Source organism: Mercenaria mercenaria, chromosome 4, assembly GCF_021730395.1.
Source record: "Mercenaria mercenaria strain notata chromosome 4, MADL_Memer_1, whole genome shotgun sequence".
In the NCBI taxonomy this organism is placed as follows: Eukaryota; Metazoa; Mollusca; class Bivalvia; order Venerida; family Veneridae; genus Mercenaria; species Mercenaria mercenaria.
Genome location: NC_069364.1, coordinates 9,180,490 through 9,204,938, shown reverse-complemented (window position 1 = coordinate 9,204,938; position 24,449 = coordinate 9,180,490). Strand labels below are relative to the sequence as shown.

Sequence of the window (24,449 nt, the reverse complement as noted above, 5' to 3'; positions counted from 1 at the left end):
CATTCAGGTATTCCCCGAGTTACGAGAGTGGTGTCATGAGCGCATGTTGTATGTGGTAGACTGTGACTTGCGCTGGGGAGTACCAAAGGACACAACCACTTCAGAGACTATTGCAATATGCCTTGAGGAGCTTGACAGATGTATTGACGAGACACATGGAGAACCATTCTTTCTAAACATGACTGGAGAAAGGTACATGATAATTCAAACACTGTAAAACACTAGAAGATTTTAAGATTCTTTTGACTGTTATTGTTTTAATAGTGTTTTTCTAAAAGTATATTCAGTTGTGTGAAACAGTCAGTTGACCTAAATGATTCCACAGTATTCTTCAACTACATTTCTTGGCATTTTTAACCTGTTTTTCATCAGTAACTGACAACTTGCCCTCCTCAGTTGGAGATGAATGACAAATGACACAAGAGAGAACACACAAAAGAGTCATAATTATGGCCTATGAACTCATTAGACAGTCTGTACCTATTAAGCTTACTGGGAGTGTGCGGGGGAAGTAGGGGGACAGAATTGCTATAACTTAATTTTGTTTATGGAATATTCTCACATATGGCATTGCTATGACCTATTTCACCAAAATATTCTTACAATAAGTGTTTGTGTTTTAGAACATAATGTAGATTGATATTCAAGAATATATATTTTGAATTCATAAGTGCCATTAGTCCTGAATATGTATAACAAAAATTAAATCATTGCAAATAATAGCCAGTCTACAGTATCTCGTAAGGATAGTCCTTTTACACTTCAGGTCAACGACTCATATCACAGGTCACTTACTAACACACAAATAGTTCTTTTTTAGCTCACCTGAGCAATGCTCAGGTGAGTTTTTCTGATCGCTCGATGTCCGGCGTCTGTCGTCCGTCGTCTGTCGTCTGTCGTCTGTCGTCCGTCGTCTGTCAACATTTAGCTTGTGTATGCGATAGAGGCTGTATTTTTCAATTAATCTTCATGAATATTGGTCAGAATGATAACCTTGATGAAATCTAGGCCGAGTTCAAAAATGGGTCATCTCGGGTCAAAAACTAGGTCACTAGGTCAAATCAAAGAAAAACCTTGTGTATGCGATAGAGGCTGTATTTTTCATTTAATCTTCATGAATATTGGTCAGAATGATAACCTTGATGAAATCTAGGCCGAGTTCGAAAATGGGTCATCTCGGGTCAAAAACTAGGTCACTAGGTCAAATCAAAGAAAAACCTTGTGTATGCGATAGAGGCTGTATTTTTCATTTAATCTTCATGAATATTGGTCAGAATGATTTCTTTGATGAAATCTAGGCCGAGTTTGAAAATGGGTCATCTCGGGACAAAAACTAGGTCACTAGGTCAAATCAAAGAAAAACCTTGTGTATGCGATAGAGGCTGTATTTTTCAATTCTTCTTCATGAATATTGATCAGAATGATAACCTTGATGAAATCTAGGCCGAGTTCGAAAATGGGTCATCTTGGGTCAAAAACTAGGTCACTAGGTCAAATCAAAGAAAAACCTTGTGTATGCGATAGAGGCTGTATTTTTCAATTGATCTTCATGAATTTTGGTCAGAATGATTGCCTTGATGAAATCTAGGCCGAGTTCGAAAATGGGTCATCTCGGGTCAAAAACTAGGTCACTAGGTCAAATCAAAGAAAAACCTTGTGTATGCGATAGAGGCTGTATTTTTCAATTGATCTTCATGAATTTTGGTCAGAATGATTGCCTTGATGAAATTTAGACCAAGTTCGAAAATGGGTCATCTGGGGTCAAAAACTAGGTCACTAGGTCAAATCAAAGAAAAACCTTGTGTATGCAATAGAGGCTGTATTTTTCAACTGATCTTCATGAAATTTAGCCAGAATGATTACCTTGATAAAATCTAGGCCGAATTCAAAAATGGGTCATCTGGGGTCAAAAACTAGGTCACTAAGTCAAATCGAAGAAAAACATTGTGTATGCAATAGAGGATGTATTTTTCAATTGATCTTCATGAAATTTGGTCAGAGTGATTGCCTTGATGAAATCTAGGTCGATTTTGAATATGGGTTATCTGAGGTCAAAAACTAGGTCACTAGGTCAAATTAAAGAAAAATCTTGTGTATGCGATAGAGACTGTTTTTTTCAATTGATTTTTATGAAATTTGGTCAGGTTGATTGCCTTAATGAAATCTAGGTCGAATTTGAATATGGGTCATCTGAGGTCAAAAACTAGGTCACTTGGTCAAATCAAAGAAAAAACTTCTGTATGTGATAGAGGCTGTATTTTTCAGTTGATCTTCATGAATTTTGGTCAGAATGATTGCCTTGATAAAATCTAGGTCGAGTTTGAACATGGGTCATCTAGGGTCAAAAACTAGGTCATATCTAAGAAAATGCTTGTTTTATCGCAAGAGACCAATTTTTTGGTCCAATCTTAATGAAAATTGGTCAGAGTATTTGTTTCCATGAAATCACTAGGTCAAACATGTTTTACACTGTTATGGAGTGTTTCTTAGGTGAGCGACCTAGGGCCATCTTGGCCCTCTTGTTATGTAATTGATTAGTTGAAGTACAAACATGGTTCCAGACTTCTTATTTTTAATCAGCTTTTATATACTGGATATGTAAACTTCAGGTCACTGATCTCTGACAAAGGTCATTAACTATCATGTAGCTACAATTAAAACATGCTTTCACTTTTAGTTCAGGTTCTAAATCTCAGATACAAGAATTCATATATATTAGAACTCTGAAGGTAATCTTCTAAGTTAAAATAAAATATAAACAAACAAAAAAATAATTTATTATACAGTATAACAAAATGCTTGAATTATCAAGGGCTTCAAGCGGTTTAAACATAGAAAATGTAAGAACCACATGAATTGCTTTAGGGAACCCAGGTGCTCGAGTCATAAATGCTTGTGCAAGCAGGGTTTCACTGTTAAGATATTTTAAACAATTTTCAAGATTACAACGCTTGATGTTTGATCTAAAAGTTCAAACTGAGCATATTAAATTTTCAGCTTTTGAGTTGGGCGTATGTAGCTGTATAATACACAAGTACACAATTCTGTCCAAATCATTTTACACAAAAACACAACAATGAATATTCCGAGTGTTCTTACTGGTCGTCCTTTATATACATAATATTGCATTAAAGCATGTCACTAATATATATTTTGAGTGACACTTGAAAATAGCCAGACAAGGATGTTACAATAATGTGCAATTGTTTGATTTCCCCGATCATGCTGTCTGCTGTATAAGGTTTTAAATTTTCAGTGCATTTCACTGTGATGTGTTCTTCATTTAATTTGCATCTGACGTGTTCAAATAATACAAGGGCGTAGCGCCCATTACGCAGTTTTCAATAGTTTTGCTGGGAAAACAAAACATAGCCTTTCGTGGCAAAACAGAAGAAAAAAGTAACTTCAGAGCTTTGATAAATTATCGCGCTGAAGTAGACAGTGATTTGCACGACCATCTAGCAAATTCTCCCAAACATGCACAGTATTTAAGCCCCTCTATTCAAAACGAATTCATACATATATGCGGCAATCAGATTTCGGACTCTATCCTGCACCGTTGCCAAGATGCGAGGTACTTTTCTATTCTTGCAGATGAATCTGCTGATGTCAGCAATACAGAACAGTTTGCTTTTTGTCTGCGTTATATTGAACGTCAGAGTTCCGGGAAGCATGTGCTCCACGAGGATTTTCTTTCATTTGTTCAGACAACAGAAACAACAGGTGAAACACTACACCAGTTGCTACTAGATGAAATACACAAACACAACCTGAACCCAGACTTTATCGTTAAGGTTACGACGGTGCTGGGAACATGTCCGGTTGTCACCGTGGATTGCAGGCAAGATTTTCTGCAGAATTTCCAAACGCAAAGTGTATTCACTGTCGCAACCACCGTCTAAACTTAGCAATATGTCATGCTTGCAGGGTAGCGTTTGTGCAGTCGATGTTTACCGTTGTTGGAGATGTATTGTTTTTTATCACAATTTCTCCGAAATGTCTCGGAGTTTATAGCTCTCATAACGATGACGAAGAAGCCTTAAAGAAGTTCTGCCTAACACGGTGGTCTCAGCACTCGGAAAGCATCATTGCTTTCTATACCCACTTCAAGTCAATTCTAGAAACACTTACTGACCTTCAAGTTGGCATGGACACCAAAGCTATGTCTACAGCGTCAAGCCTTCAAAAAGCTGTCCTGTCTTTTGACTTTGTTGTCGCTTTGTGTTGCGTCAGCGGTCCCTTAGATACATTGAATCCTTTGACGGATTCAATGCAAGACCCTCAATGTGACTTGGTCAAAGCAGTACAGCATGCTAAAGTTCTTCATGGGTTGCTGGCCGAGAAACGCAATGACATTGGGTATTTTGGAGGACTTTGGGAAAAGGCTGTCGCCTTGGCAACTGAGCATGACATCAATGTCTGTCAGCCTCGAGTTGCTGCAAGGCAACAACACAGGAATAACATAGCCGCAGAAACCCCAAAGGAATATTGGAGGTTGAATATGTTTGTACCATTAATGGATCACCTTTTGTCCCAACTGCACGACAGACTGTGCCTCTCGACTACAAGACTGAACGCTCAGTATCTATTGCCAACAAAACTTCGGCAACTTTCGCCCGAAATGTGGGCCGATATCAAGCAGGAGTATTCTCCGTTCATAGATTGCCAGGCAATAGATACTGAACTTGACGTCTGGAAGAGAGTTGCAGCAGATTCGCCCATACAAGGCTTGGCAGAGGCAGTTGATGAAACATATCAACTATACCCAAACATACATGTTGTGCTGAAGATCCTCCTGACAATGCCAGTGTCCATGGCCTCTGCTAAAAGATCATTTAGTAGCCTTCGCCGCCTTAAAACTTATCTAAGAAATACGATGACCGAAGAACGGCTGACTGGACTCGCTCTGATGCATATCCATCGCAATCACCAGATCGATATCGATCAGGTTATACGTGAAAAGAAAAATACTTCTGTCTACATAAAACCGTATAAAATTGAATAAAAATACAAAACTAATAAAAATACACAAAAAAAAAATAAAAACAACACTAAAAAAAACAAAAAAAAAAAACGTCGCGGGGACATCTATGAGATCAAATTATGTACTCATCACCGCCTGATGAGACCTATTGGAGAGGTCGAAACGTATTTTTTCCTACAATAGGAGAGATCGTGTTTGTACACAAATCCGTTGTATATTCTATTTTTAGAACTGATAAGACAAAGATCGGTGGGCAGACGCCGAGCGTCCATGTTTTTTTTTTGTTAAAAGTGATATGTTTTTCTAACAACTTAAACTTTCTTAAAACACAAACGATATCAATTTTTTTTTTGATCAGTGGAAAGAATATAAAACAAGCAATTTATTGATAACTTTTATATATTAAATTGAAAGTTCCGATCCCATACACAAACGATGTAAAAACATTTTGTTTTGCCCACCGCCAGATAAACATGTGTTGATGCGTGACGTCAGGGCGATCTCTCCTATTGTACTTTAATCATTTCCTTTTTTGACAACATTATATCTCGCTATATGCGTTTCTTAAAATGCACCAGAATGCGTCTTTTCATGTTCTTTTTTTCAAAATTTTCCCGGGGGAGGCCCGGACCCCCACCTGTGGGAGGGGGACACCCCCTCCCACACTCTCCCCCCTCGGCACTTCATGCCTCGTACTGCGAACATTTCTCAAAATCCTGGCTACGCCCCTGTAATATGCCTGAGATTTTTAAATGGTTTTGTTTTCAGGCACTGAGCATGTCATCTCAGATCTGCTATGCATTGCTCTTCATTTTATTCAAATCAAAAGTGCTTCAAGTGTAAATTGACTGAGATTTTGAATAATTCACAAAATCTTTCTTTCAATCGCATGGACCATTGTAACAGCAACCAAATTGTTTTATAAGATTTTAGTTTTACTTCTTTGTTTTACTGACAAAAAATTCAAGCCAAGTATGAGTGAAAAATACATGTATAACACAAGGAATATAAAGTAATTTTTTTCTGCAAAAACTGATGGTGTAGAATATGATACATAAATTCATCATTCATCAAATAGAAGTCTATATATAGTAGTTCAATCATGTAATTAGGAGAAACACAAGAGAATACTATTCACCACTATGCCTGTATCACTTAATGAAATATGTTCATAGACATGGATAGATTTCATTTTTAAATGAAGTATATTCTTAGATAATGACAGGATTCTGTCATCAGATGATGTATAATTTGATGAATATTGCTAAATGTTGTATTTAGATTATGTATAATTTAGTTAAATATGTTTATAGGTATGGCTGGATTCCAGCTTCAGATGACTTACCAGAGGCACTAAGAAAGAGGTTTCACTGGGTGCCAAATACCTCTATAACTTTTATGGAAGTTCTGCATGGTGCATACAGGTTAGACCTTAAATGTATGAATATATTAACAATGCAGCTGCAGCATGGAACAGTTTCAACAGTTGAACCTCTCAAGGGCGAACGCCGCTGGGAAGGCTACAATAAAATAATTGCTGCTCCTGAGGGGTGGTTACTTAGTTTTCTATCAAATGAGAAAGACAGTATGCCTTTGTGGAAAAGTTTTTGCTCTTTAGAGGTGTCATAACCAGAGGTTAGACTGTATCTTTAGAACTGCCAACAAATTGAAGCACTTTTGTTTGATCCACCTTTTCTGTAACAGGGTTTTTCCTTGGTTTCTCTTTAAATATGAAATAATACTATAATAATTTGTCACCTTAGCGCAAAAAGTGGGTAAGTCCTTCTTTAAGTCAATGCAGTTATCCACTTTTTGCACTCAGGTGATGTATTGATGGTATACTTCATCATTCTAATGGACTCTAAAGGTGGCAATAGGAACTTTTTTAAATTTTCAAAATAGTTTGTTTAGTTTTGAATTTATTGTCCATTGTAAATTTCAACCATTTTTGACTCCAAAATTTTAAAAATAAGTAACTTTGACTTTATTTAGGAATGGATTATCAAACTTTCAGGATATATCTTAGTTTAAATAGCATAAAAGCAATATTTCTGTGCTAGATATTTAAAGCCTAAGAAAAAAAATAAATCAAAAGGTGATTTTGTCCAATTTTTACAGTGGAAAATAATACATTTTGGTCATAAAATAGACATTAAAGAAGATATTTTAAAAATTCAGATAGATCCTGCTGCTATTCTTAGTTACCTGTCGAATGATGTATTATACTACATAATTACGAGCCTACAAAATAAAGTCATAATTTTGTGCTAAACCTTGTTACAGAAATGTTGGCTCAAACAGTAGTGGAGAGATTTTAACAAAGTTTTAGAAGCCTTATTGGGTTTGTTTTATTTCTAGTGATTGGTTTGAAGTTGTCATCAGTATCAGATAAAATGAGAAACCTAGTGATAGGTTAAAATTGCCTGCATGACAAAAATATCTCACATAATTAGTCATGATTGGGGCCCACATTTTTCTACATTTAGAGGCTAAAACCTAGACATGAGAACAGCAGTTATCCCATTTGCCATAATTTTGTTTAGAGCAAATTTATAGTGATGAAGTTTCACTGAAAGATCTTTCATATTTCAAAATCTTAAGTCCAAATTTGAATTGATGACTATGGACTGTGATCCATGTAAAAGGAAAGTAATTAAATCATGAAAAATGCTAGTCTTATCATATAGAGAATCTATAAGAATGAAAACCAGAATAATGAAAAAGTTGCCAATTTTCACATTCTGTAGATGTTATAACACAAAAAGCATGTGTTATTCCTACAGTGTTGATATCTGTTTATTAGGATGCAGAATCCAAATGCTTTATTCATGATGAGGGACAGTTCAATTCTCAAGGACATTCCAGAGGAGCAGATGTCTCGATATAAAGATACAGATCAGTTACAGGTCCAACATCTCAAGGTAAGGCATTAAATACTTACTGCAGCTCAGCTTCTATGCAAACCAGGGTTTGCTTGTCACATTCTTTCATTGTAGAATATCAGTGTTTCTACTCAAGTGTCAGTCTGTACCGGAAATAATTACCAGAGGGACTCCAAGAGAATTTCAGTTTTGGCACACATTTTCGTGTAACATCCATAGAGACTTGATTTTCTTATTTAGCAAAGAAAAGAACTTCATAAACATGATAATGCCTGACAGTTATGAGGTATTGTCATTGCCAGGGCTCCGGAAATATTGAAAACTCAGCCGGTCCGAAACGAAATCACGACATCGGCGCTACCCCACCCACCATATTACCATAATACACTATATTTGTAAAAACGTGATAGAGTAAAGAAATTAGTATGTCATGCATTTAAAATCGTGAGTTACCATACAATGAAAACTGTCATTCAGTGTTATATGTGATCGTTACTTTGTTTAAATTTCGATGTTTTTCCGAGAAAATACTTGCAAGGATAAAATTGCCAAGGCATTGTTTGCTTGGCACCGTGTACCTAACTAGTCTAAAAGCCAACACATGTAACTTCGGTACCATTTACATGGCAGGTACTTTGTGATATGTTTCCTCATTATTTGACGGATTTTTAGCTCGACTATTCATAGAATAGTGAGCTATTGCACTCGCCCATGCGTCGGCGTCGGCGTCTGCGTCCGCGTCCGCGTCCCGATTTTGGTTAAGGTTTTGTATGTAAGCTGGTATCTCAGTAACCACTTGTGGGAATGGATTGAAACTTCACACACTTATTCACTGTGACAAACTGACTTACATTGCACAGGTTCCATAACTCTATTTTGCTTTTTTACAAAATTATGCCCCTTTTTCGACTTAGAAATTTTTGGTTAAGGTTTTGTATGTAAGCTGGTAACTCAGTAACCACTTGTGGGAATGGATTGAAACTTCACACACTTATTCACTGTGATGAACTGATCTACATTGCACAGGTTCCATAACTCTATTTTGCTTTTTTACAAAATTATGCCCCTTTTTCGACTTAGAAATTTTTGGTTAAGGTTTTGTATGTAAGCTGGTATCTCAGTACTTACTAATGGGAATGGATTGAAACTTCACATACTTGTTCACTATCATGATCTGACATGCACTAAGCAAGTCCCATAACTCTACTCTCTTTTGTTTCAAAATTATGCCCCTTTTTCGACTTAGCAGTTTTTGGTTAAATTTTTGTATGTAATCTGAAATCTCAGTATCCACTAATTGGAATGGATTGAAACTTCACACACTTGTTCACTGTCATGATCTAACATGCACTGTGAAGGTCCCATAACTCTACTTGGCATTTTTACAAAATTATGCCCCTTTGACTTAGCAGTTTTTTGTTAAGTTTTTGTATGTAAGCTGGTATCTCAGTATCCACAAATTGGAAAGGATTGAAACTTCACACACTTGTTCACTGTCATGATATGACATGCAGTACAGAGGTTCAATACCTCTACTTTGCATTTTACAAAGTTATGCCCCTTTTTCAACTTTTGTATTCATTCAATTGACAAGGCTGTTGAATAGTCGAGCGTTGCTGTCCTCCGACAGCTCTTGTTATAAAATACGTTTACTTGACACATAGTCACTACCAAGCATCCTCATTATTTTTAGAGTACTTTGCCATGGTCCAAATGTGTATGTTCAGTGAACGCTGAGATTGAATTTCCTGTATATATGGTACCAAAAGATCACGTGGGTTGGCCGTCCTAATCATCGTACCGATCAATCTACGTGGATGTTCTCTTCTGATGTAAACAAAATTTCATTTTGAAATTTTTTTTAAGACCTGATTTGATAAACTGGCCAGTCTGCCAACTCTGTTTTTCTTTATCATTCGGGTTGGCCAGTCCATTTTTTTTTGTACACAGTCAGATTGCATAGACGATCTTCTGTACTTGTTTCAACTGGACTGCCAAATGAATCATGTAATTTTTGCAAATCAAGTAGTTATAAAAATTATTTATATTGGTTTCCTGTGTGATGTCTAATTAAATGCAATGACCATTTGATTCTTTTTACCCGTCTTCAAACATAGCCTTTTGAAATAAAACAATCTGTTGGCAAATGGTCTAAATAAAAGAAGTGGGTCCCCATCAAAAGCATTTGGATCCAGTCATAAGCCTTTGGAAACCAGTCAAAAATGTTTAATATATTGCAGTCGGCTGTCTGCAAACATTAAAGGATGTGCCACGTGAGTGCTTATTTCGGACCGATTACCAAGGTGACAGTCAGACCATTCTGACATGTTTATTGATTATCTGAGGGTGTGATAAACAGTTTCCTGCTTGGCAAGTGATCATGTATTGAGATTTTAGACCAAAATTTATACTTTTTCTTCATTTTTACCGTGCCGATTTTTTTCATTTTTTCATTTAACGAATCGGTATGAAAAGTCAAAAATTGGTCCAAAACCGACAAACCGGCAAATTTCCAGAGCCCTGGTCATTGCTACTCTTTTATTGAAGTTTTAACACTTTGGTTGCTCATCAGATACAATCAGCATGTGTTTATCCTGAACTGTCCATACAACATTATAAATTCAAGTTTTTATTTCATTTGTCGCATCAAATTAGTCTTTTTTTTCTGCCTATAAAAACTGGAAATACTCGAACCTTAATTATTCTTGTTTTAACTATTTTCAGACATTCATAAACCCTGCTGTAATTTTTTTCAGACTTTAAATACTTGTTTACTCTACAGGTTTATAGGTTTGAAATCTGGATTCCATTTAGTCTGTCATTCAGTTCTATGTAATAATTGTATAAATTGCTTCAGGTATTTTAAGTTAAGTACCAATTTAGATTCCATTTAATATTAATTAATGGCAGGAAAAAGTCTGACATACACTGACCTATATAAATAATTCAATGAAATTCTCTTCCAAGTAGAAATAAAAGTAAAATGATTTTGAAACCTCCCTATCAAATGAATAAATACGATAAAGGTGAACTAGCTGGATTTAATTAACAGGCATTATTTATTGTTTGTTTTCCAGCAACTGAAGACATGGCTACAGTCAAGATTTCCTGAGCAAATGCACGAGTACTCGTGCAATGCAGAGGGAACGGTTAAACTGCATGACAAAGAAATGGTAAAATATTTTTAGACGGGTATTAAACGAAGGGACATAACCTTTGTTCTGTACTGGTTTCTTGGGACTTAAGGTTTACTTCCCTTTGGCTAACAGAAGATGTTTTTTTTATAACTGAAAGCTGTAAAACACCATCAGTTGATGATCTTACATAAAAGTTTTGGGAACAGCTGCACCAATTTTGTGTCTTATTAAGAGATTTAGAATGCAAAACTGGAAAAACCATGCGCAAGACTGGTTTGATTATAATTACAATAACTCCATATGAATTAATAAAAATATAATGGTTCTGGTAAAATCTGATAAATATATGTTCACTTTTTGACCATGCTATAACCGCAAATTTTGTTGTAAGTTCCATCAAGTTTGTAAACCTACAACCATCGGACAAGGTTAATTTCATTAACTCACAAAATATTCATAAATATTTCAGTTTCCTTTAGTGCTAATCACATTTTGCGATCTGCTGTGAATTTGATGTGATGTATAAGATCAGTAATGATGAAAGTATATTTTTAGCTCACCTGTCACAAAGTGACAAGGTGAGCTTTTGTGATCGCGCGGTGTCCGTCGTCCATCGTCCGTCCGTCTGTTCGTGCGTCCGTGCGTCCGTCCGTAAACGTTTGCTTGTGACCACTCTAGAGGTCACATTTTTCATGGGATCTTTATGAAAGTTGGTCAGAATGTTCATCTTGATGATATCTAGGTCAAGTTCGAAACTGGGTCACGTGCGGTCAAAAACTAGGTCAGTAGGTCTAAAAATAGAAAAACCTTGTGACCTCTCTAGAGGCCATATATTTCACAAGATCTTCATGAAAATTGGTCAGAATGTTCACCTTGATGATATCTAGGTCAAATTCGAAACTGGGTCACGTGTCATCAAAAACTAGGTCAGTAGGTCTAAAAATAGAAAAACCTTGTGACCTCTCTAGAGGCCATATATTTCAAAAGAACTTCATGAAAATCAGTCAGAACGTTCACCTTGATGATATCTAGGTCAAGTTCGAAACTCGGTCACGTGCCGTCAAAAACTAGGTCAGTAGGTCAAATAATAGAAAAACCTTGTGACCTCTCTAAGGCCATATTTTTCATGGGATCTGTATGAAAGTTAGTCTGAATGTTCATCTTGATGATATCTAGGTCAAGTTCGAAACTGGGTCACGTGCTTTCAAAATCTAGGTCAGTAGGTCTAAAGATAGAAAAACCTTGCGACCTCTCTAGAGGCCATATATTTCATGACATCTTCATCAAAATTGGTCAGAACGTTCACCTTGATGATATCTAGGTCAAGTTCGAAAGTGGGTCACGTGCCATCAAAAACTAGGTCAGTAGGTCAAATAATAGAAAAACCTTGTGACCTCTCTAGAGGCCATATTTTTCATGGGATCTGTATGAATGTTGGTCTGAATGTTCATCTTGATGATATCTAGGTCAAGTTCGAAAGTGGGTTACGTGCCATCAAAAACTAGGTCAGTAGGTCAAATAATAGAAAAACCTTGTGACCTCTCTAAAGGCCATATTTTTCATTGGATCTGTATGAAAATTGGTCTGAATGTTCATCTTGATGATATCTAGGTCAAGTTCGAAACAGGGTCATGTGCGGTCAAAAACTAGGTCAGTAGGTCTAAAAATAGAAAAACCTTGTGACCTCTCTAGAGGCCATACTTGTGAATGGATCTCCATAAAAATTGGTCAGAATGTTCACCTTGATGATATCTAGGTCAGTTTTGAAACTGGGTCACGTGCCTTAAAAAACTAGGTCAGAAGGTCAAATAATAAAAAAACCTTGTGACTTCTGTAGAGGCCATACTTTTCATGGGATCTGTATGAAAGTTGGTCTGAATGTTCATCTTGATGTTATCTAGGTCAAGTTTGAAACTGGGTCAACTGCGGTCAAAAACTAGGTCAGTAGGTCTAAAATTATTTAAATCTTTTGACTTCTGTAGAGGCCATATTTTTCAATAGATCTTCATGAAAATTGATCTGAATGTTCACCTTGATGATATCTAGATCAGTTTCGAAACTGGGTCACGTGCAGTCAAAAACTAGGTCAGTAGGTATAAAAATAGAAAAACCTTGTGACCTCTCTAGAGGCCATATTTTTCATGAGATCTTCATGAAAATTAGTGAGAATGTTCACCTTGATGATATCTAGGTAAAGTTTAAAACAGGGTCATGTACCTTCGAAAACTAGGTCCATTGGTCAAATAATAGAAAAACCTTGTGACCTCTCTAGAGACCATATTTTTCAATGGATCTTCATGAAAATTGGTCAGAATTTTTATCTTGATAATATCTAGGTCAAGTTCAAAACTGGGTCACATGAGCTCAAAAACTAGGTCACTATGTCAAATAATAGAAAAAACGACGTCATACTCAAAACTGGGTCATGTGGGAAGAGGTGAGCGATTCAGGACCATCATGGTCCTCTTGTTTATTGACTGTCATACTTGAAAAAAATTGTTTAAAGGTAGTCAGTCACATATGAGCAACATTTTATGACATTTCTCAGTTTTCATATATTCTGTTAGAGATATAAGAAACAAAAAGACCCATTTAATAGAGTAAGATCCCTATTGGAAATTATAGTTGCCTGAATTCAGTAGATGACACTTAGTGTTTTTGAGGTCATTTGGTTAAAGGTCAAGGTCACAGTATACAAAATTATCAAGTTGCCTTTAACAGGCCTTAATGGGAGGCATATGTGTCTTGTTAGTCCCCTACTGGTTGAAAACCAGTTTCGGGGACTATAGGAATGCGCTTTTCCGTCCGTCATTCTGTCCGTCCGTCTGCAATTTTGTGTCCGGTCCATAACTCTGTCACCCATGAAGGGATTTTATTATTACGTGGCACAAATGTTCCCCAAAATGAGACGACATGTCATACGCAAAACCCGGACCCCTACCTTACAGGTCAAGGTCACAGTTGCAGGTCAAAGGTCAATAGGGCTTTTTTCCTGTCTGGTCCATAACTATGCCATCCATGAAGGGATTTTAATATTACTTGGCACAAATATACCTCATAATAAGTCGATGTGCCATGCACAACTTTCAGACCCCTAGCTCAAAGGTCAAGGTCACACTTGGCAGTCAGATGTTTACATAGCATGAACAGGGTCTGTTTCATGTCCGGTCCATAACTCGGTCATTCATGAAGGGATTTTAATATCACTTGGCAAAAATGTTCCCCATGATGAGACGACATGTCATGCGCAAATCCCGGACCCCTTGCTCAAAGGTCAAGGTCACAATTGGAGGTCAAAGGTCAACAGGGCATTTTTCCTGTCTGGTCAAGAACTCTGCCATCCATTAAGGGATTTTAATATTACTTGGCATAAATGTTCCCCATGATTAGACTACATGTCCTGCACAACACCCAGAACCCTAGCTTAAAGGTCAAGGTCACACTTTGAGATCAAAGGTCAATGTGACTTTTTCCTGTCTGGTCAGTAACTTGGTCATGCAAAACAGGATTTGAATATCAGTTTGCACAAATATTCCCCTTGATGAAACAATGTGTTGTGGGCAATACCTGAGTCCTTAGCTGCAAGGTCAAGCTCACACTTTGAAGTCAAAGGCCAAAAGGGCTTTTTTCCTGTCAAGTCTGTAACTCAACAATAAAAAAATCCATAATGACTAAATTTTGTTTCAGATGTTTAGGTTTACTTACTGTTATAACAGTTTTGTCTGAAATATGTAAAAAATTATTCATAAAATATTTTGAGAGAAATGTTTTGACAAAATCAGGGGAAACATAATTTTGAGGAAGACATGAATCAAAATTTTGCCAATAGCTTTGGATAAAGAACACTGATTTGTTGAACTCTAATAGGAGTAGAAAAATAAATCTTTTTTTCATAAGTCTCTTTAAACAAGTGTGTGAAATGTCAGTGGTTTTAAAACAGAAATATGAAACTGATTTTTAGCTCGACTATTCATAGAATAGTAGAGCTATTGGACTCGCCCATGCGTCAGCGTCCGCGTCCCGATTTGGTTAAGTTTTTGTATGTAAGCTGGTATCTCAGTAACCACTTGTGGGAATGGATTGAAGCTTCACACACTTATTCACTGTGATAAACTGACTTACATTGCAGAGGTCCCATAAGTCTACTTTCCATTTTTAGCTCACCTGAGCACAAAGTGCTCAAGGTGAGCTTTTGTGATCGCCCTGTGTCCGTCGTCCATCGGCGTCGGCTTTGGCGGCATTGGCGTCGTCAACAATTTGACTGTTAACACTCTAGAGGTCACAATTTTGGCCCAATCTTAATGAAACTTGGTCAGAATGTTACCCTCAATTAAATCTTGGACGAGTTGGATGTTGGGTCATCTGGGGTCAAAAACTAGGTCACCAGGTCAAATCAAAGGAAAAGCTCTTTAACACTCCAGAGGTCACATATTTGGCCCAATCTTAATGAAACTTGGTCAGAATGTTACCCTCAATAAAATCTGGGACGAGTTTGATATTGGGTCATCTAGGGTCAAAAAATAGGTCACCGGGTCAAATCAGATAAAAAGCTTGTTAACACTCTAGAGGTCACAATTTGGGCCCAATCTTAATCAAACTTGGTCAGAATGTTACCCTCAATAAAGTCTTGGACCGGTTTGATATTGGGTCATCTGGGATCAAAAACTAGGTCACCAGGTCAAATCAAAGGAAAAGCTTGTTAACACTCTAGAGGCCACATTTATGACTATATCTTCATGAAACTTGGTCAGAATGTTGATCTTGATGAACTCAAGATCCAGTTTGAACAATGGTCATGTAGGATCAAAAACTAGGTCACCAGGTCAAATCAAAGGAAAAGCTAGTTTACACTGTAGAGGCCACATTTATGATCATATCTTAATGAATCTTGGTCAGAATGTTAAGCTTGATGATCTATAGGTCAAGTTCAAATCTGGGTCAGGTGGGGTCAAAAACTAGGTCACTAGGTCAAATCAAAGGAAAAGCTTGTTAACATTCTAGAGGCCACATTTATGACTCTATCTTCATGAAACTTATTCAAAATGTTATTCTTGATGATCTTTAGGTCAAGTTCGAATCTGGGTCAGGCGGGGTCAAAAACTAGGTCAAATCAAAGGAAAAGCTTGTTAACACTGTAGAGGCTACATTTATGACTGTATCTTCATGAAACTTACCGGTAGTCAGAATGTTAATCTTGATGATCTTTAGGTCAAGTTTGAATCTGGGTCATATGGGGTCAAAAACTAGGTCACCGGGTCAAATCAGAGGAAAAGCTATTTAACACTGTAGAGGCCACATTTATGACCATATCTTAATGACACTTGGTCAGAGTGTTAATCTTGATGATTTTTAGGTCAATAGGTCAGGTTAGCGTTACAGGGCCTTCATGGCCCTCTTGTTTCAAAATTATGCCCCTTTTTCGACTTTCTTTCGACAGCTTTTGGTTAAGTTTTTGTATGTAAGCTGGTATCGCAGTATCCACTAATGGGAAAGGATTGAAACTTAACACACTTGTTCACTGTCATGATATGACATGCAGTGCAAAGGTTCAATAACTCTACTTTGCATATTTACAAAATTATGCCCCTTTTTCAACTTAGCAGTTTTTGGTTAAATTCTTATATGTAAGCTGGTATCTCAGTACACACTAATGGGAATGGATTGAAACTTCACACATTTGTCCACTGTCATGAGCTGATACGCACTTTGCAGGTTCCATAACCCTGTTTTGCATTTTTACAAAATTATGCTCCTTTTTCGACTTTTGTATTCATTCAGTTGACAAGGCTGTTGAATAGTCGAGCGTTGCTGTCCTCCGACAGCTCTTGTTAATATTCCAAGAGGCTATTAAATGTACCAATAATATTGGTAAAAATAAAGTTGGAGTGCTATTGTAAAAGAATAGCAATATGAAACTGTTTGTTGATATGCAAACAGGCTGTTTAAGGTGCCTATAAGGTGATGTTGGAGTGTCACTATAAATGTCATTGGCTTCAAAACAGAAATACAAAACTGTTTTTAATTATTTGTTAAAATACCAATTAGGCATTTCAGGTGCCCACATTGATATTTTATATTTTTATTTTGTAAATTAGCTTAAACTTGATAAAGGTTATTTATGGCTAAACATATGAGCTGCTCTTAGAGAAATCACATTCTCAGAACTGAAAATTTTTATTTGTATCACAACAACACTCTTTCCTGCTTCTCTGTGATCAAATTCAAGTGATATTTGTAAATAAATACTAAACAGTCATGTGTCATTTCCCATGCACAGTGGAAAATTGTTTGTTTATTCACTTGTAAATGTCCCACTTTTAGATGGAGTGATCAAATTAGAAATTTCAAATATTTAATTAATATGTTATTTGATGATAAAATTGAAATATTTGATAATGATGATTAATTTTATTTTCGTTAATTTGATATGATTTGGACGTCACTTCTGAATTAGAAATTTTAGCAAATATTCTATAATAGCTTATGTAGTATTTTGCCTTTGATTTTAGGGCCCCATTATGATGAGTGTTCAAAGTATAAGAAAACATTGTATTTGTCATAGCACATGACATGAGGCCAGGATTATTATAATGTATGTCTACAATCGTTATATACTTTATCTTTCATTTTTAACGTTATACCAAAACCATTTTAAAATTTACCTCATTTTGGTTGCCTGTCTGTATGTGCTCATCACTTTTTAACAAGCTAAAACTATGATTATGTTTCCAGGTGAATATCACTGGATTAGAAGACTTCTGTGATCAAGTCTTAAAGTTTTTCAAAGCAGCCATTACAAGAACATTCCCCAACAGAGAGTGTGTCCAGGTACAGGATTCCAAAGTTCTTATAGAAAATGGTGAGTTGAAAGTTTTTATCTAATATATGAACTTACTTAACTTCCCTATAGTGAGGTTGAAGGCCATTTGTATCATTCTCAAGTCAGAGTAGGTTTCGGTTCACAAATGATAGTCAGACTATGAGGGCCTTTTTTGCTGACTTGTTAAGGTTGCTGACTGACTTGCCGTGCATCACTATAAGAACCTGACAAAGGGCAAAATACTTTTATATGAGGAAGTCATCGAGTTGATTTGTTAAAAGTCTATGGTTCTATCTGAGCTGAAAAAATGCATAGTGAAAATGTTGTTGATTCCAGTGCAAAAGCCCTTTTTTGTCCCAAAAGCTGTTTTTATCAAAGTTTCAAGTTTACATATTAAACTTCTACCTTTTTCGTCAAATTTCCTAATTTCTTCGTATTTTTCTCCGACTTTTTTTTGTAATGGCTGGCTGGATAGCCTTCAAATGAGTTTGCTAAACTATGTTTCTGTTTTTGCAGCCAGTCAGAAGAAGTTTGTGGAGGAATTAGCAGGTAGCATGCTTGGACGTAAACAGGAAGCTGAGCAGATTTTGTCCTTTCTACAGGGACATAATGATCAGGATCTCGTAGCTGGAAGTAACTAAATATTTAGAATATTTTTTTCTCTATTTCTTTATTGAATTAACAATTCATATATATTAGTGAAATCTAGAATGGATTAGCATTTAAGGAAGTACAGCATAATTCTGTCAGAATAGTTTATGCAATGTAAAAAAGATCATTAAATTGCATTTTTTCAGAATATCAAGATGCACTAAGAAACTTTGTCACATAAGAAGGATAAAGTCAGGTGTGCTTGATTTTTTGCTAGACTTATTTGAGGAATATGGACTTAAATCATTTTTTTAATGGCATGGCTTCCTAGCTGCATGGTCATTTTCTTTATAAATACTACAAACATTTTATAAGTAAATTTTAAGCCTCTAAGGTAGCACATTTTTATCTGATGGGCTTAATCTATGTTTGGAGCCGAGGGGGGGCCTTAATCTATGTTTGGAGCCGTGAGGGGGGTGGGGGTCATAATAGAAACAACCTGCTGAAGTTACTTCTGCTGTTAATGAAGAAACTTATATAATATATGAGAAATATGACAGAGCAAGCATATATAGGGATGGGTCAGCCAGTCTAATGTTTTTATAATGGGAGTCCATAGAAAAATCACAATTTTGATAAAGAGAAATTTCTACTACATGTAGCTTTCATGCATATTTTAAGCAAACTTGCCACTGTCATAAATTTACAAACTGTCTTTCATTTGGTTAAATGAAGTATGTATATTTGCGTGCTTAATTTTGAAATAATATTATTTGCCCATAATAAAAGAGATGCACAAATTTCAAACTGGCATTATGAACAGTTCTGGGGCTTTCACGTTTTTGCTCAAATATTCAATCATCAGAAAGATAGAAATGTTTGCTTGTTTTATCAATTAACCCTTATCATGCTGGACACGATTGATTCTGCCATTGCGACCAGTGTGGAACTTTATCAGCCTGCATATTCATGCAGTTTGATCAAGATCTACACTGTTTGCCATTCAGTCAGTATCTTTTTGGTTACAAGCACCCCTTTTAACAGCCAGTGGTACTGTCCAAAGTGAAAGATGGACAAGTTCATTATAGAAATTAAGCAGGGTAATTAAGGGTTAACTCCAAAATGATTGCCTTTGATTTACTCTTCTGTTACCCAATCTGCACTGAATTATTCTACAGGTGAGCCACACCATGAGAAAACCAACACTGCATTTGCGAACAGCATGGACCAGCCTTCACGCAGTCTGGGTAGGATCCATGCTGTTCGCTTTCAAAGCCTATTGCAGTTAGAGAAACCATTAGCGAACAGCATGGATCCTGACCAGACTGCGTGAAGGCTGGTCCATGCTGTTCGCAAATGCACTATGTTGGTTTTCTCATGGCATGGCCCTTACAGAAGAAAAAGGCCTGCTGCGTACTCTTGCTGTGTACATACAGCGTATATGATGCGTACATGATGTGTACTGAAATCAAGGGCTTTAAATAGTACGCAGGATATACACCGCACATACACCGATAGTATGTTTGTAGTACACTTTTGACATGCAAATGAGCTCTGCCGCGTACTACTTGCTGCGTACATGCTGTGGACTACATAGTACACAGGATGTACGCTGGAGGAATTTAGTATGCGGGAAATAGTACGCAGCATGTACGCGGCACATACACTTTTCACATGCAAATGAGCCTGTGGTGTACTACCCCTGCGGCGTACATGCTGTGTACTCCTGCGGCGTACATGCTTTGTACTCCTGGCCCGAGTCCTGCGGCGTACATGCTGTGTACTCCTGCTGCATACATGCTGTGTACTCTTGTGGGGAAACTGCTGTGATAATGTAAATTCCTTACCCCACCAACTTTCTTATGCAAATGCTGATCATTTGGACAGAAAAAAACAGAAAAAAGATAAGTGACATGCATCAATAAGTATTTACCCTTACCAAAATAATGTAGACTGATGTTATCAAATAAATTAGTATGCTTTTCTTCATCCACTTTTCAATGAAATAAATCAATTTTTGTAGCATGTAATTTGGTAAACATCTGAAGAAAATGGCGTAACTGCATCAAGGGGAAACAACTTTAATGCAACTAAATATAAGTGTTATAAATTTCGAAGTATCTGCGGTGTACATGCAGTGTACTATTTTCTTGTACAAGTCCCTACTGCGTACATGCAGTGTACTCCTTAAATTTTCAGAGTCTGTGCTGCGTACTTGAAGTGTACTAGTGACCTCCTGCGTACATGCTGTGTACTCGTCGAAATAGTACGCGGCATGCGGTGTATGTAAAATGTACTCCTCTGGCGTACTACTGTGTTCGCAGCATATACACAGCAAATACGCAGCATGTACGCCACAGAGGCTTGCTTCTGTAAGGGGGCTCAGATAAATGAAGTTTACCCTCTTACTTTCAGTTTTTCAAATAAGCAGGTCTGCTTTAAAATTTATATTTAATTTTTCAATTTGGCCTATAAGTACATGTACTTAGAAATTCTAAAGGTAATTATCATCAGCATAAATTTGTAAAAATATGAAAAAATAAAAAAATTGTTGTATTCTCTTGGCAAACATAGTAATTTTACTTGTATTTACTTGTAGATTGCTGTTAGAATCATAATGAAAAATATTACCAGTAATGGTAGATTTCTCTTCTAATTAGAGATGCTGACTTTTAATCATTTTTCCCTAAAGTCTCAGTCACACTACACCATATAGCGTTAACGGACGTCCAACGTTTAAAACAATTTTCAGTCCGTTCATGTCCGTTCACATGCATTAATTTTCTTTCTCATTTCTCATGTGGCGCCTGTGCTCCTTGTCAGGCCACTTCCATTCCATCCGACGGAAGGTTTTGAGCATGTTCAAAATTTAGAACGTACACCACCGAACAAAGTTGTCCATTAGATGTACGGTAGCAATGCGCTGATATGCATTTAGTTTGTTACTTGTGCGTTCCCTGTTCTGAACTTGTCCAGTTCCCATCTGTTCTTGTCCGGTGGACATGATTCACGGCCGGACTGTGAGTACTGCCTTACATGCAACATATGTAATGTATCTTCAGTGAACGATGACTGACAAGAACGTTTTGTCAGTTTCTCATGCGTTGTGCTTACGTTTTATGCAGTACAAATCCGTTAATGGTACGGGTTTATCTGTTAATTGAATGTTGTTCATTCTATCTATGTGCGTTAATCTTGCGGTCATTTTGCATATGATTCGCCCCATACACCGATCACTAGAGCACTGAGAAGCAGCATGGGATGCCTTTCATCACCGGATAACTTTTTGCCACAATTTTTCAATACGTTTGGCGTCTGTTAAAGCTTTACGGTGAAGTGTGACTAAAACATAACCAGAGTTGTTTTCAAAATTGACTTTGGATGTAGAATTCTTCATTTGAGAGAGTCTTTCAGCTGGCTTACAGAAGGACATGCCAATGCCAGAAAAATACCTTTAGAGGCACCTGTGATCAAAAGCTGTAAAAGTTGCCCTATGTTGTGTGAGTGTGACTCGAAACCCAACAAGACAAAGAAACAAGTTTATGATCCACACCATGAGAAAACCAACATATATTGTGCGTTTGAGACCAGTATATATCCAGACCAGCCTGCGCATCCATGCAGTCTGGTCAGGATCCATGCTGTTTGCTTTCAAAGCCTATTGCAATTAGAGAAACCGTTAGCGAACAGCATGGATCCTGACCAAACTGTGTGGATGCGCAGGTTGGTCTGGATCCATGCTGGTCGCAAACGCACTATGTTGGTTTTCTCATGGTGCGGCTGTTTTCTTTTGACAGACTACAAAGACTGCATTGTCTGTAAGGAAACACACAAGCATGCCCATACACAAACACACAAGCATGCCCATATGCAACCACACAAGCATGCCCATATGCAACCACACAAGCATGCCCATACGCAACCACACAAGCATGCCCAAATGCAAACACACAAGCATGCCCATACGCAAACACACAAGCATGCCCATACGCAACCACACAAGCATGCCCATACGCAACCACACAAGCATGCCCATACGCAAACACACAAGCATGCCCATACGCAAACACACAAGCATGCCCATACGCAAACACACAAGCATGCCCATACGCAACCACACAAGCATGCCCATACACAACCACACACAACCAAATGGTTAGGTTTATGCTCCCTTTATTCAGAAAAAATGAAAGTTTAGAATTTAATCTGAAAATCATGTAAGATATAATTTTATGTTTTGTTTTTTCTCTTTCAGAGACAAGTAAACCATTTTCAAGTAAGTTTTTTTATTGTTACATTGTTGAATGTTTTTTGTAAATCATATACTTATTAATGTAAGTATTCTTTTAAAACATTTTGTTTTTGCTTAATCTTAAGTTAGTATTAAAACTTGTAATAAAAAATTCTAATATGGTTTGAACCATGAAAGTTTTCCACATATTATCAGGAATATTTTGGGAAATGTTTAATATCTGGTTCAAGATTATTATTGATTTTACTTTCACTTTCTATTTGTCCATACATCTGCGTTGAGGTTATCCATGGCTAGCGCAAACGTACGGCTGAATTTCAATGAAACTTAAAAGAAATGATAAGTATGAAGCCTTAGTAGGAATGTCTGTGACAATTTCCTCTCAGCTTTTCATCTGCAGAGTAATATTCCTTTATAAAGGTCGTTTTTGAATCAGAGCTGTTTGTAAACCAGATGTGCACCCCATGGTTGCCTGTCCCTAATTCAGCCATGAGGTTACTTTGTCCTGCCGATCTCAAGACAAGGGGTCATCTACTAACTGGACAATCATCCTATGAAGTTTTTATACTGAATGATCAGTAGCAAGCCCAGTTACAGGTTTGGTGCGGGTTTTATGGTTAAATAATTTTTTCTAAATGTATCATCAAGAATTGATTTTGACTGGGTGAAGAGTTTCTAATACCAACTGCAGAGTTCTTTAAAATTATGTACAAAACTTTTCGCTGCACTTTTCTAGTTTAACTTAGTGACTGTCTGTAAGAGATTGTTGGTTAAATAGAGATGGAAGTCTTTGTTTTATGATTAGACATAGACATTAGGCAGAACTATTTGTCATCATTCTGTTGCAACATGCTAACACATCATTCTTACTCCAGGAGATGTAGAGTTCTGGCATGACTTCACTGACTGTGATAATGCCCTCCTGCGTTTGTCTGGTGAATCAGGTTATGGAAAGACAACTTTGTTAGCATTCATTGCACATCAAGCTGTTAGGGTAAGTATAATTATATTGCTGCAAATGTTCAATGTTTGTTTATCCATAAAGTATGCAATATGCAAAGGAAAATATGTTCTGTGGAGTTAAACTATGCACTTATCAAATATACCATAAATGTACCTTACTAATAAACATTATTTGAGCCGTGCCATGAGAAAACCAACATAGTGGGTTTGCAACCAGCATGGATCCAGACCAGCCTGCGCATCCGCGCAGTCTGGTCAGGATCCATGCTGTTCGCTTTTAAAGCCTACAGCCATTAGGGATGTACAGGCTGGTCTGGATCCATGCTGGTCGCAAACCCACTATGTTGGTTTTCTCATGGCACGGCTCATTTATTTTCTTGACTGTCAGAAGTGAATTAAGAGCATTGTTTGACAAATGTTAAAATTTCTTAGAAATTTGACATCTTACATTTCAGAATGGTATGGATGTGTTTTACCATTTCTGTGGAAGTAGTGGTAACTCCCAGAATGCCTCGCTGTTGATGCAGAGACTAGCAGCTTTCCTGAAACAAGACCACTCTACAGGTAATTATTTAAACATGACTATTCAGCATGAAAGATCCTATTACATGACCACTCTACAAGACCACTCTACAGGTAAGTACTTTAAACATTACTATTCAGCATGAAAGATTTGATAACAAGACCACTTTACAGGCCAGTATCTTTAAACATTACTATTCAGCATGAAAGATTTGATAACAAGACCACTTTACAGGCCAGTATCTTTAAACATTACTATTCAGCATGAAAGATTTGATAACAAGACCACTTTACAGGC

The 24,449-nt window shown here is 36.9% G+C and overlaps 1 protein-coding gene across 3 annotated transcripts in view; it reads left to right on the top strand.

Annotated features, from left to right (window-relative positions):
- Positions 1–24,449, top strand: part of LOC123550942 (TPR repeat-containing protein DDB_G0287407-like) — a 47,807-nt gene that overhangs the window by 3,513 nt on the left and 19,845 nt on the right. For all 3 annotated transcript variants that reach the window (XM_045339447.2, XM_045339448.2, XM_045339449.2), the window contains exons 4-12: positions 8–192; positions 6,298–6,408; positions 7,788–7,905; positions 10,944–11,039; positions 17,736–17,862; positions 18,340–18,456; positions 22,670–22,690; positions 23,542–23,660; positions 24,085–24,193. In XM_045339447.2, coding sequence (XP_045195382.2) covers positions 8–192; positions 6,298–6,408; positions 7,788–7,905; positions 10,944–11,039; positions 17,736–17,862; positions 18,340–18,456; positions 22,670–22,690; positions 23,542–23,660; positions 24,085–24,193 — 1,003 coding nt within the window. The remainder of the gene's footprint in view (positions 1–7; positions 193–6,297; positions 6,409–7,787; positions 7,906–10,943; positions 11,040–17,735; positions 17,863–18,339; positions 18,457–22,669; positions 22,691–23,541; positions 23,661–24,084; positions 24,194–24,449) is intronic.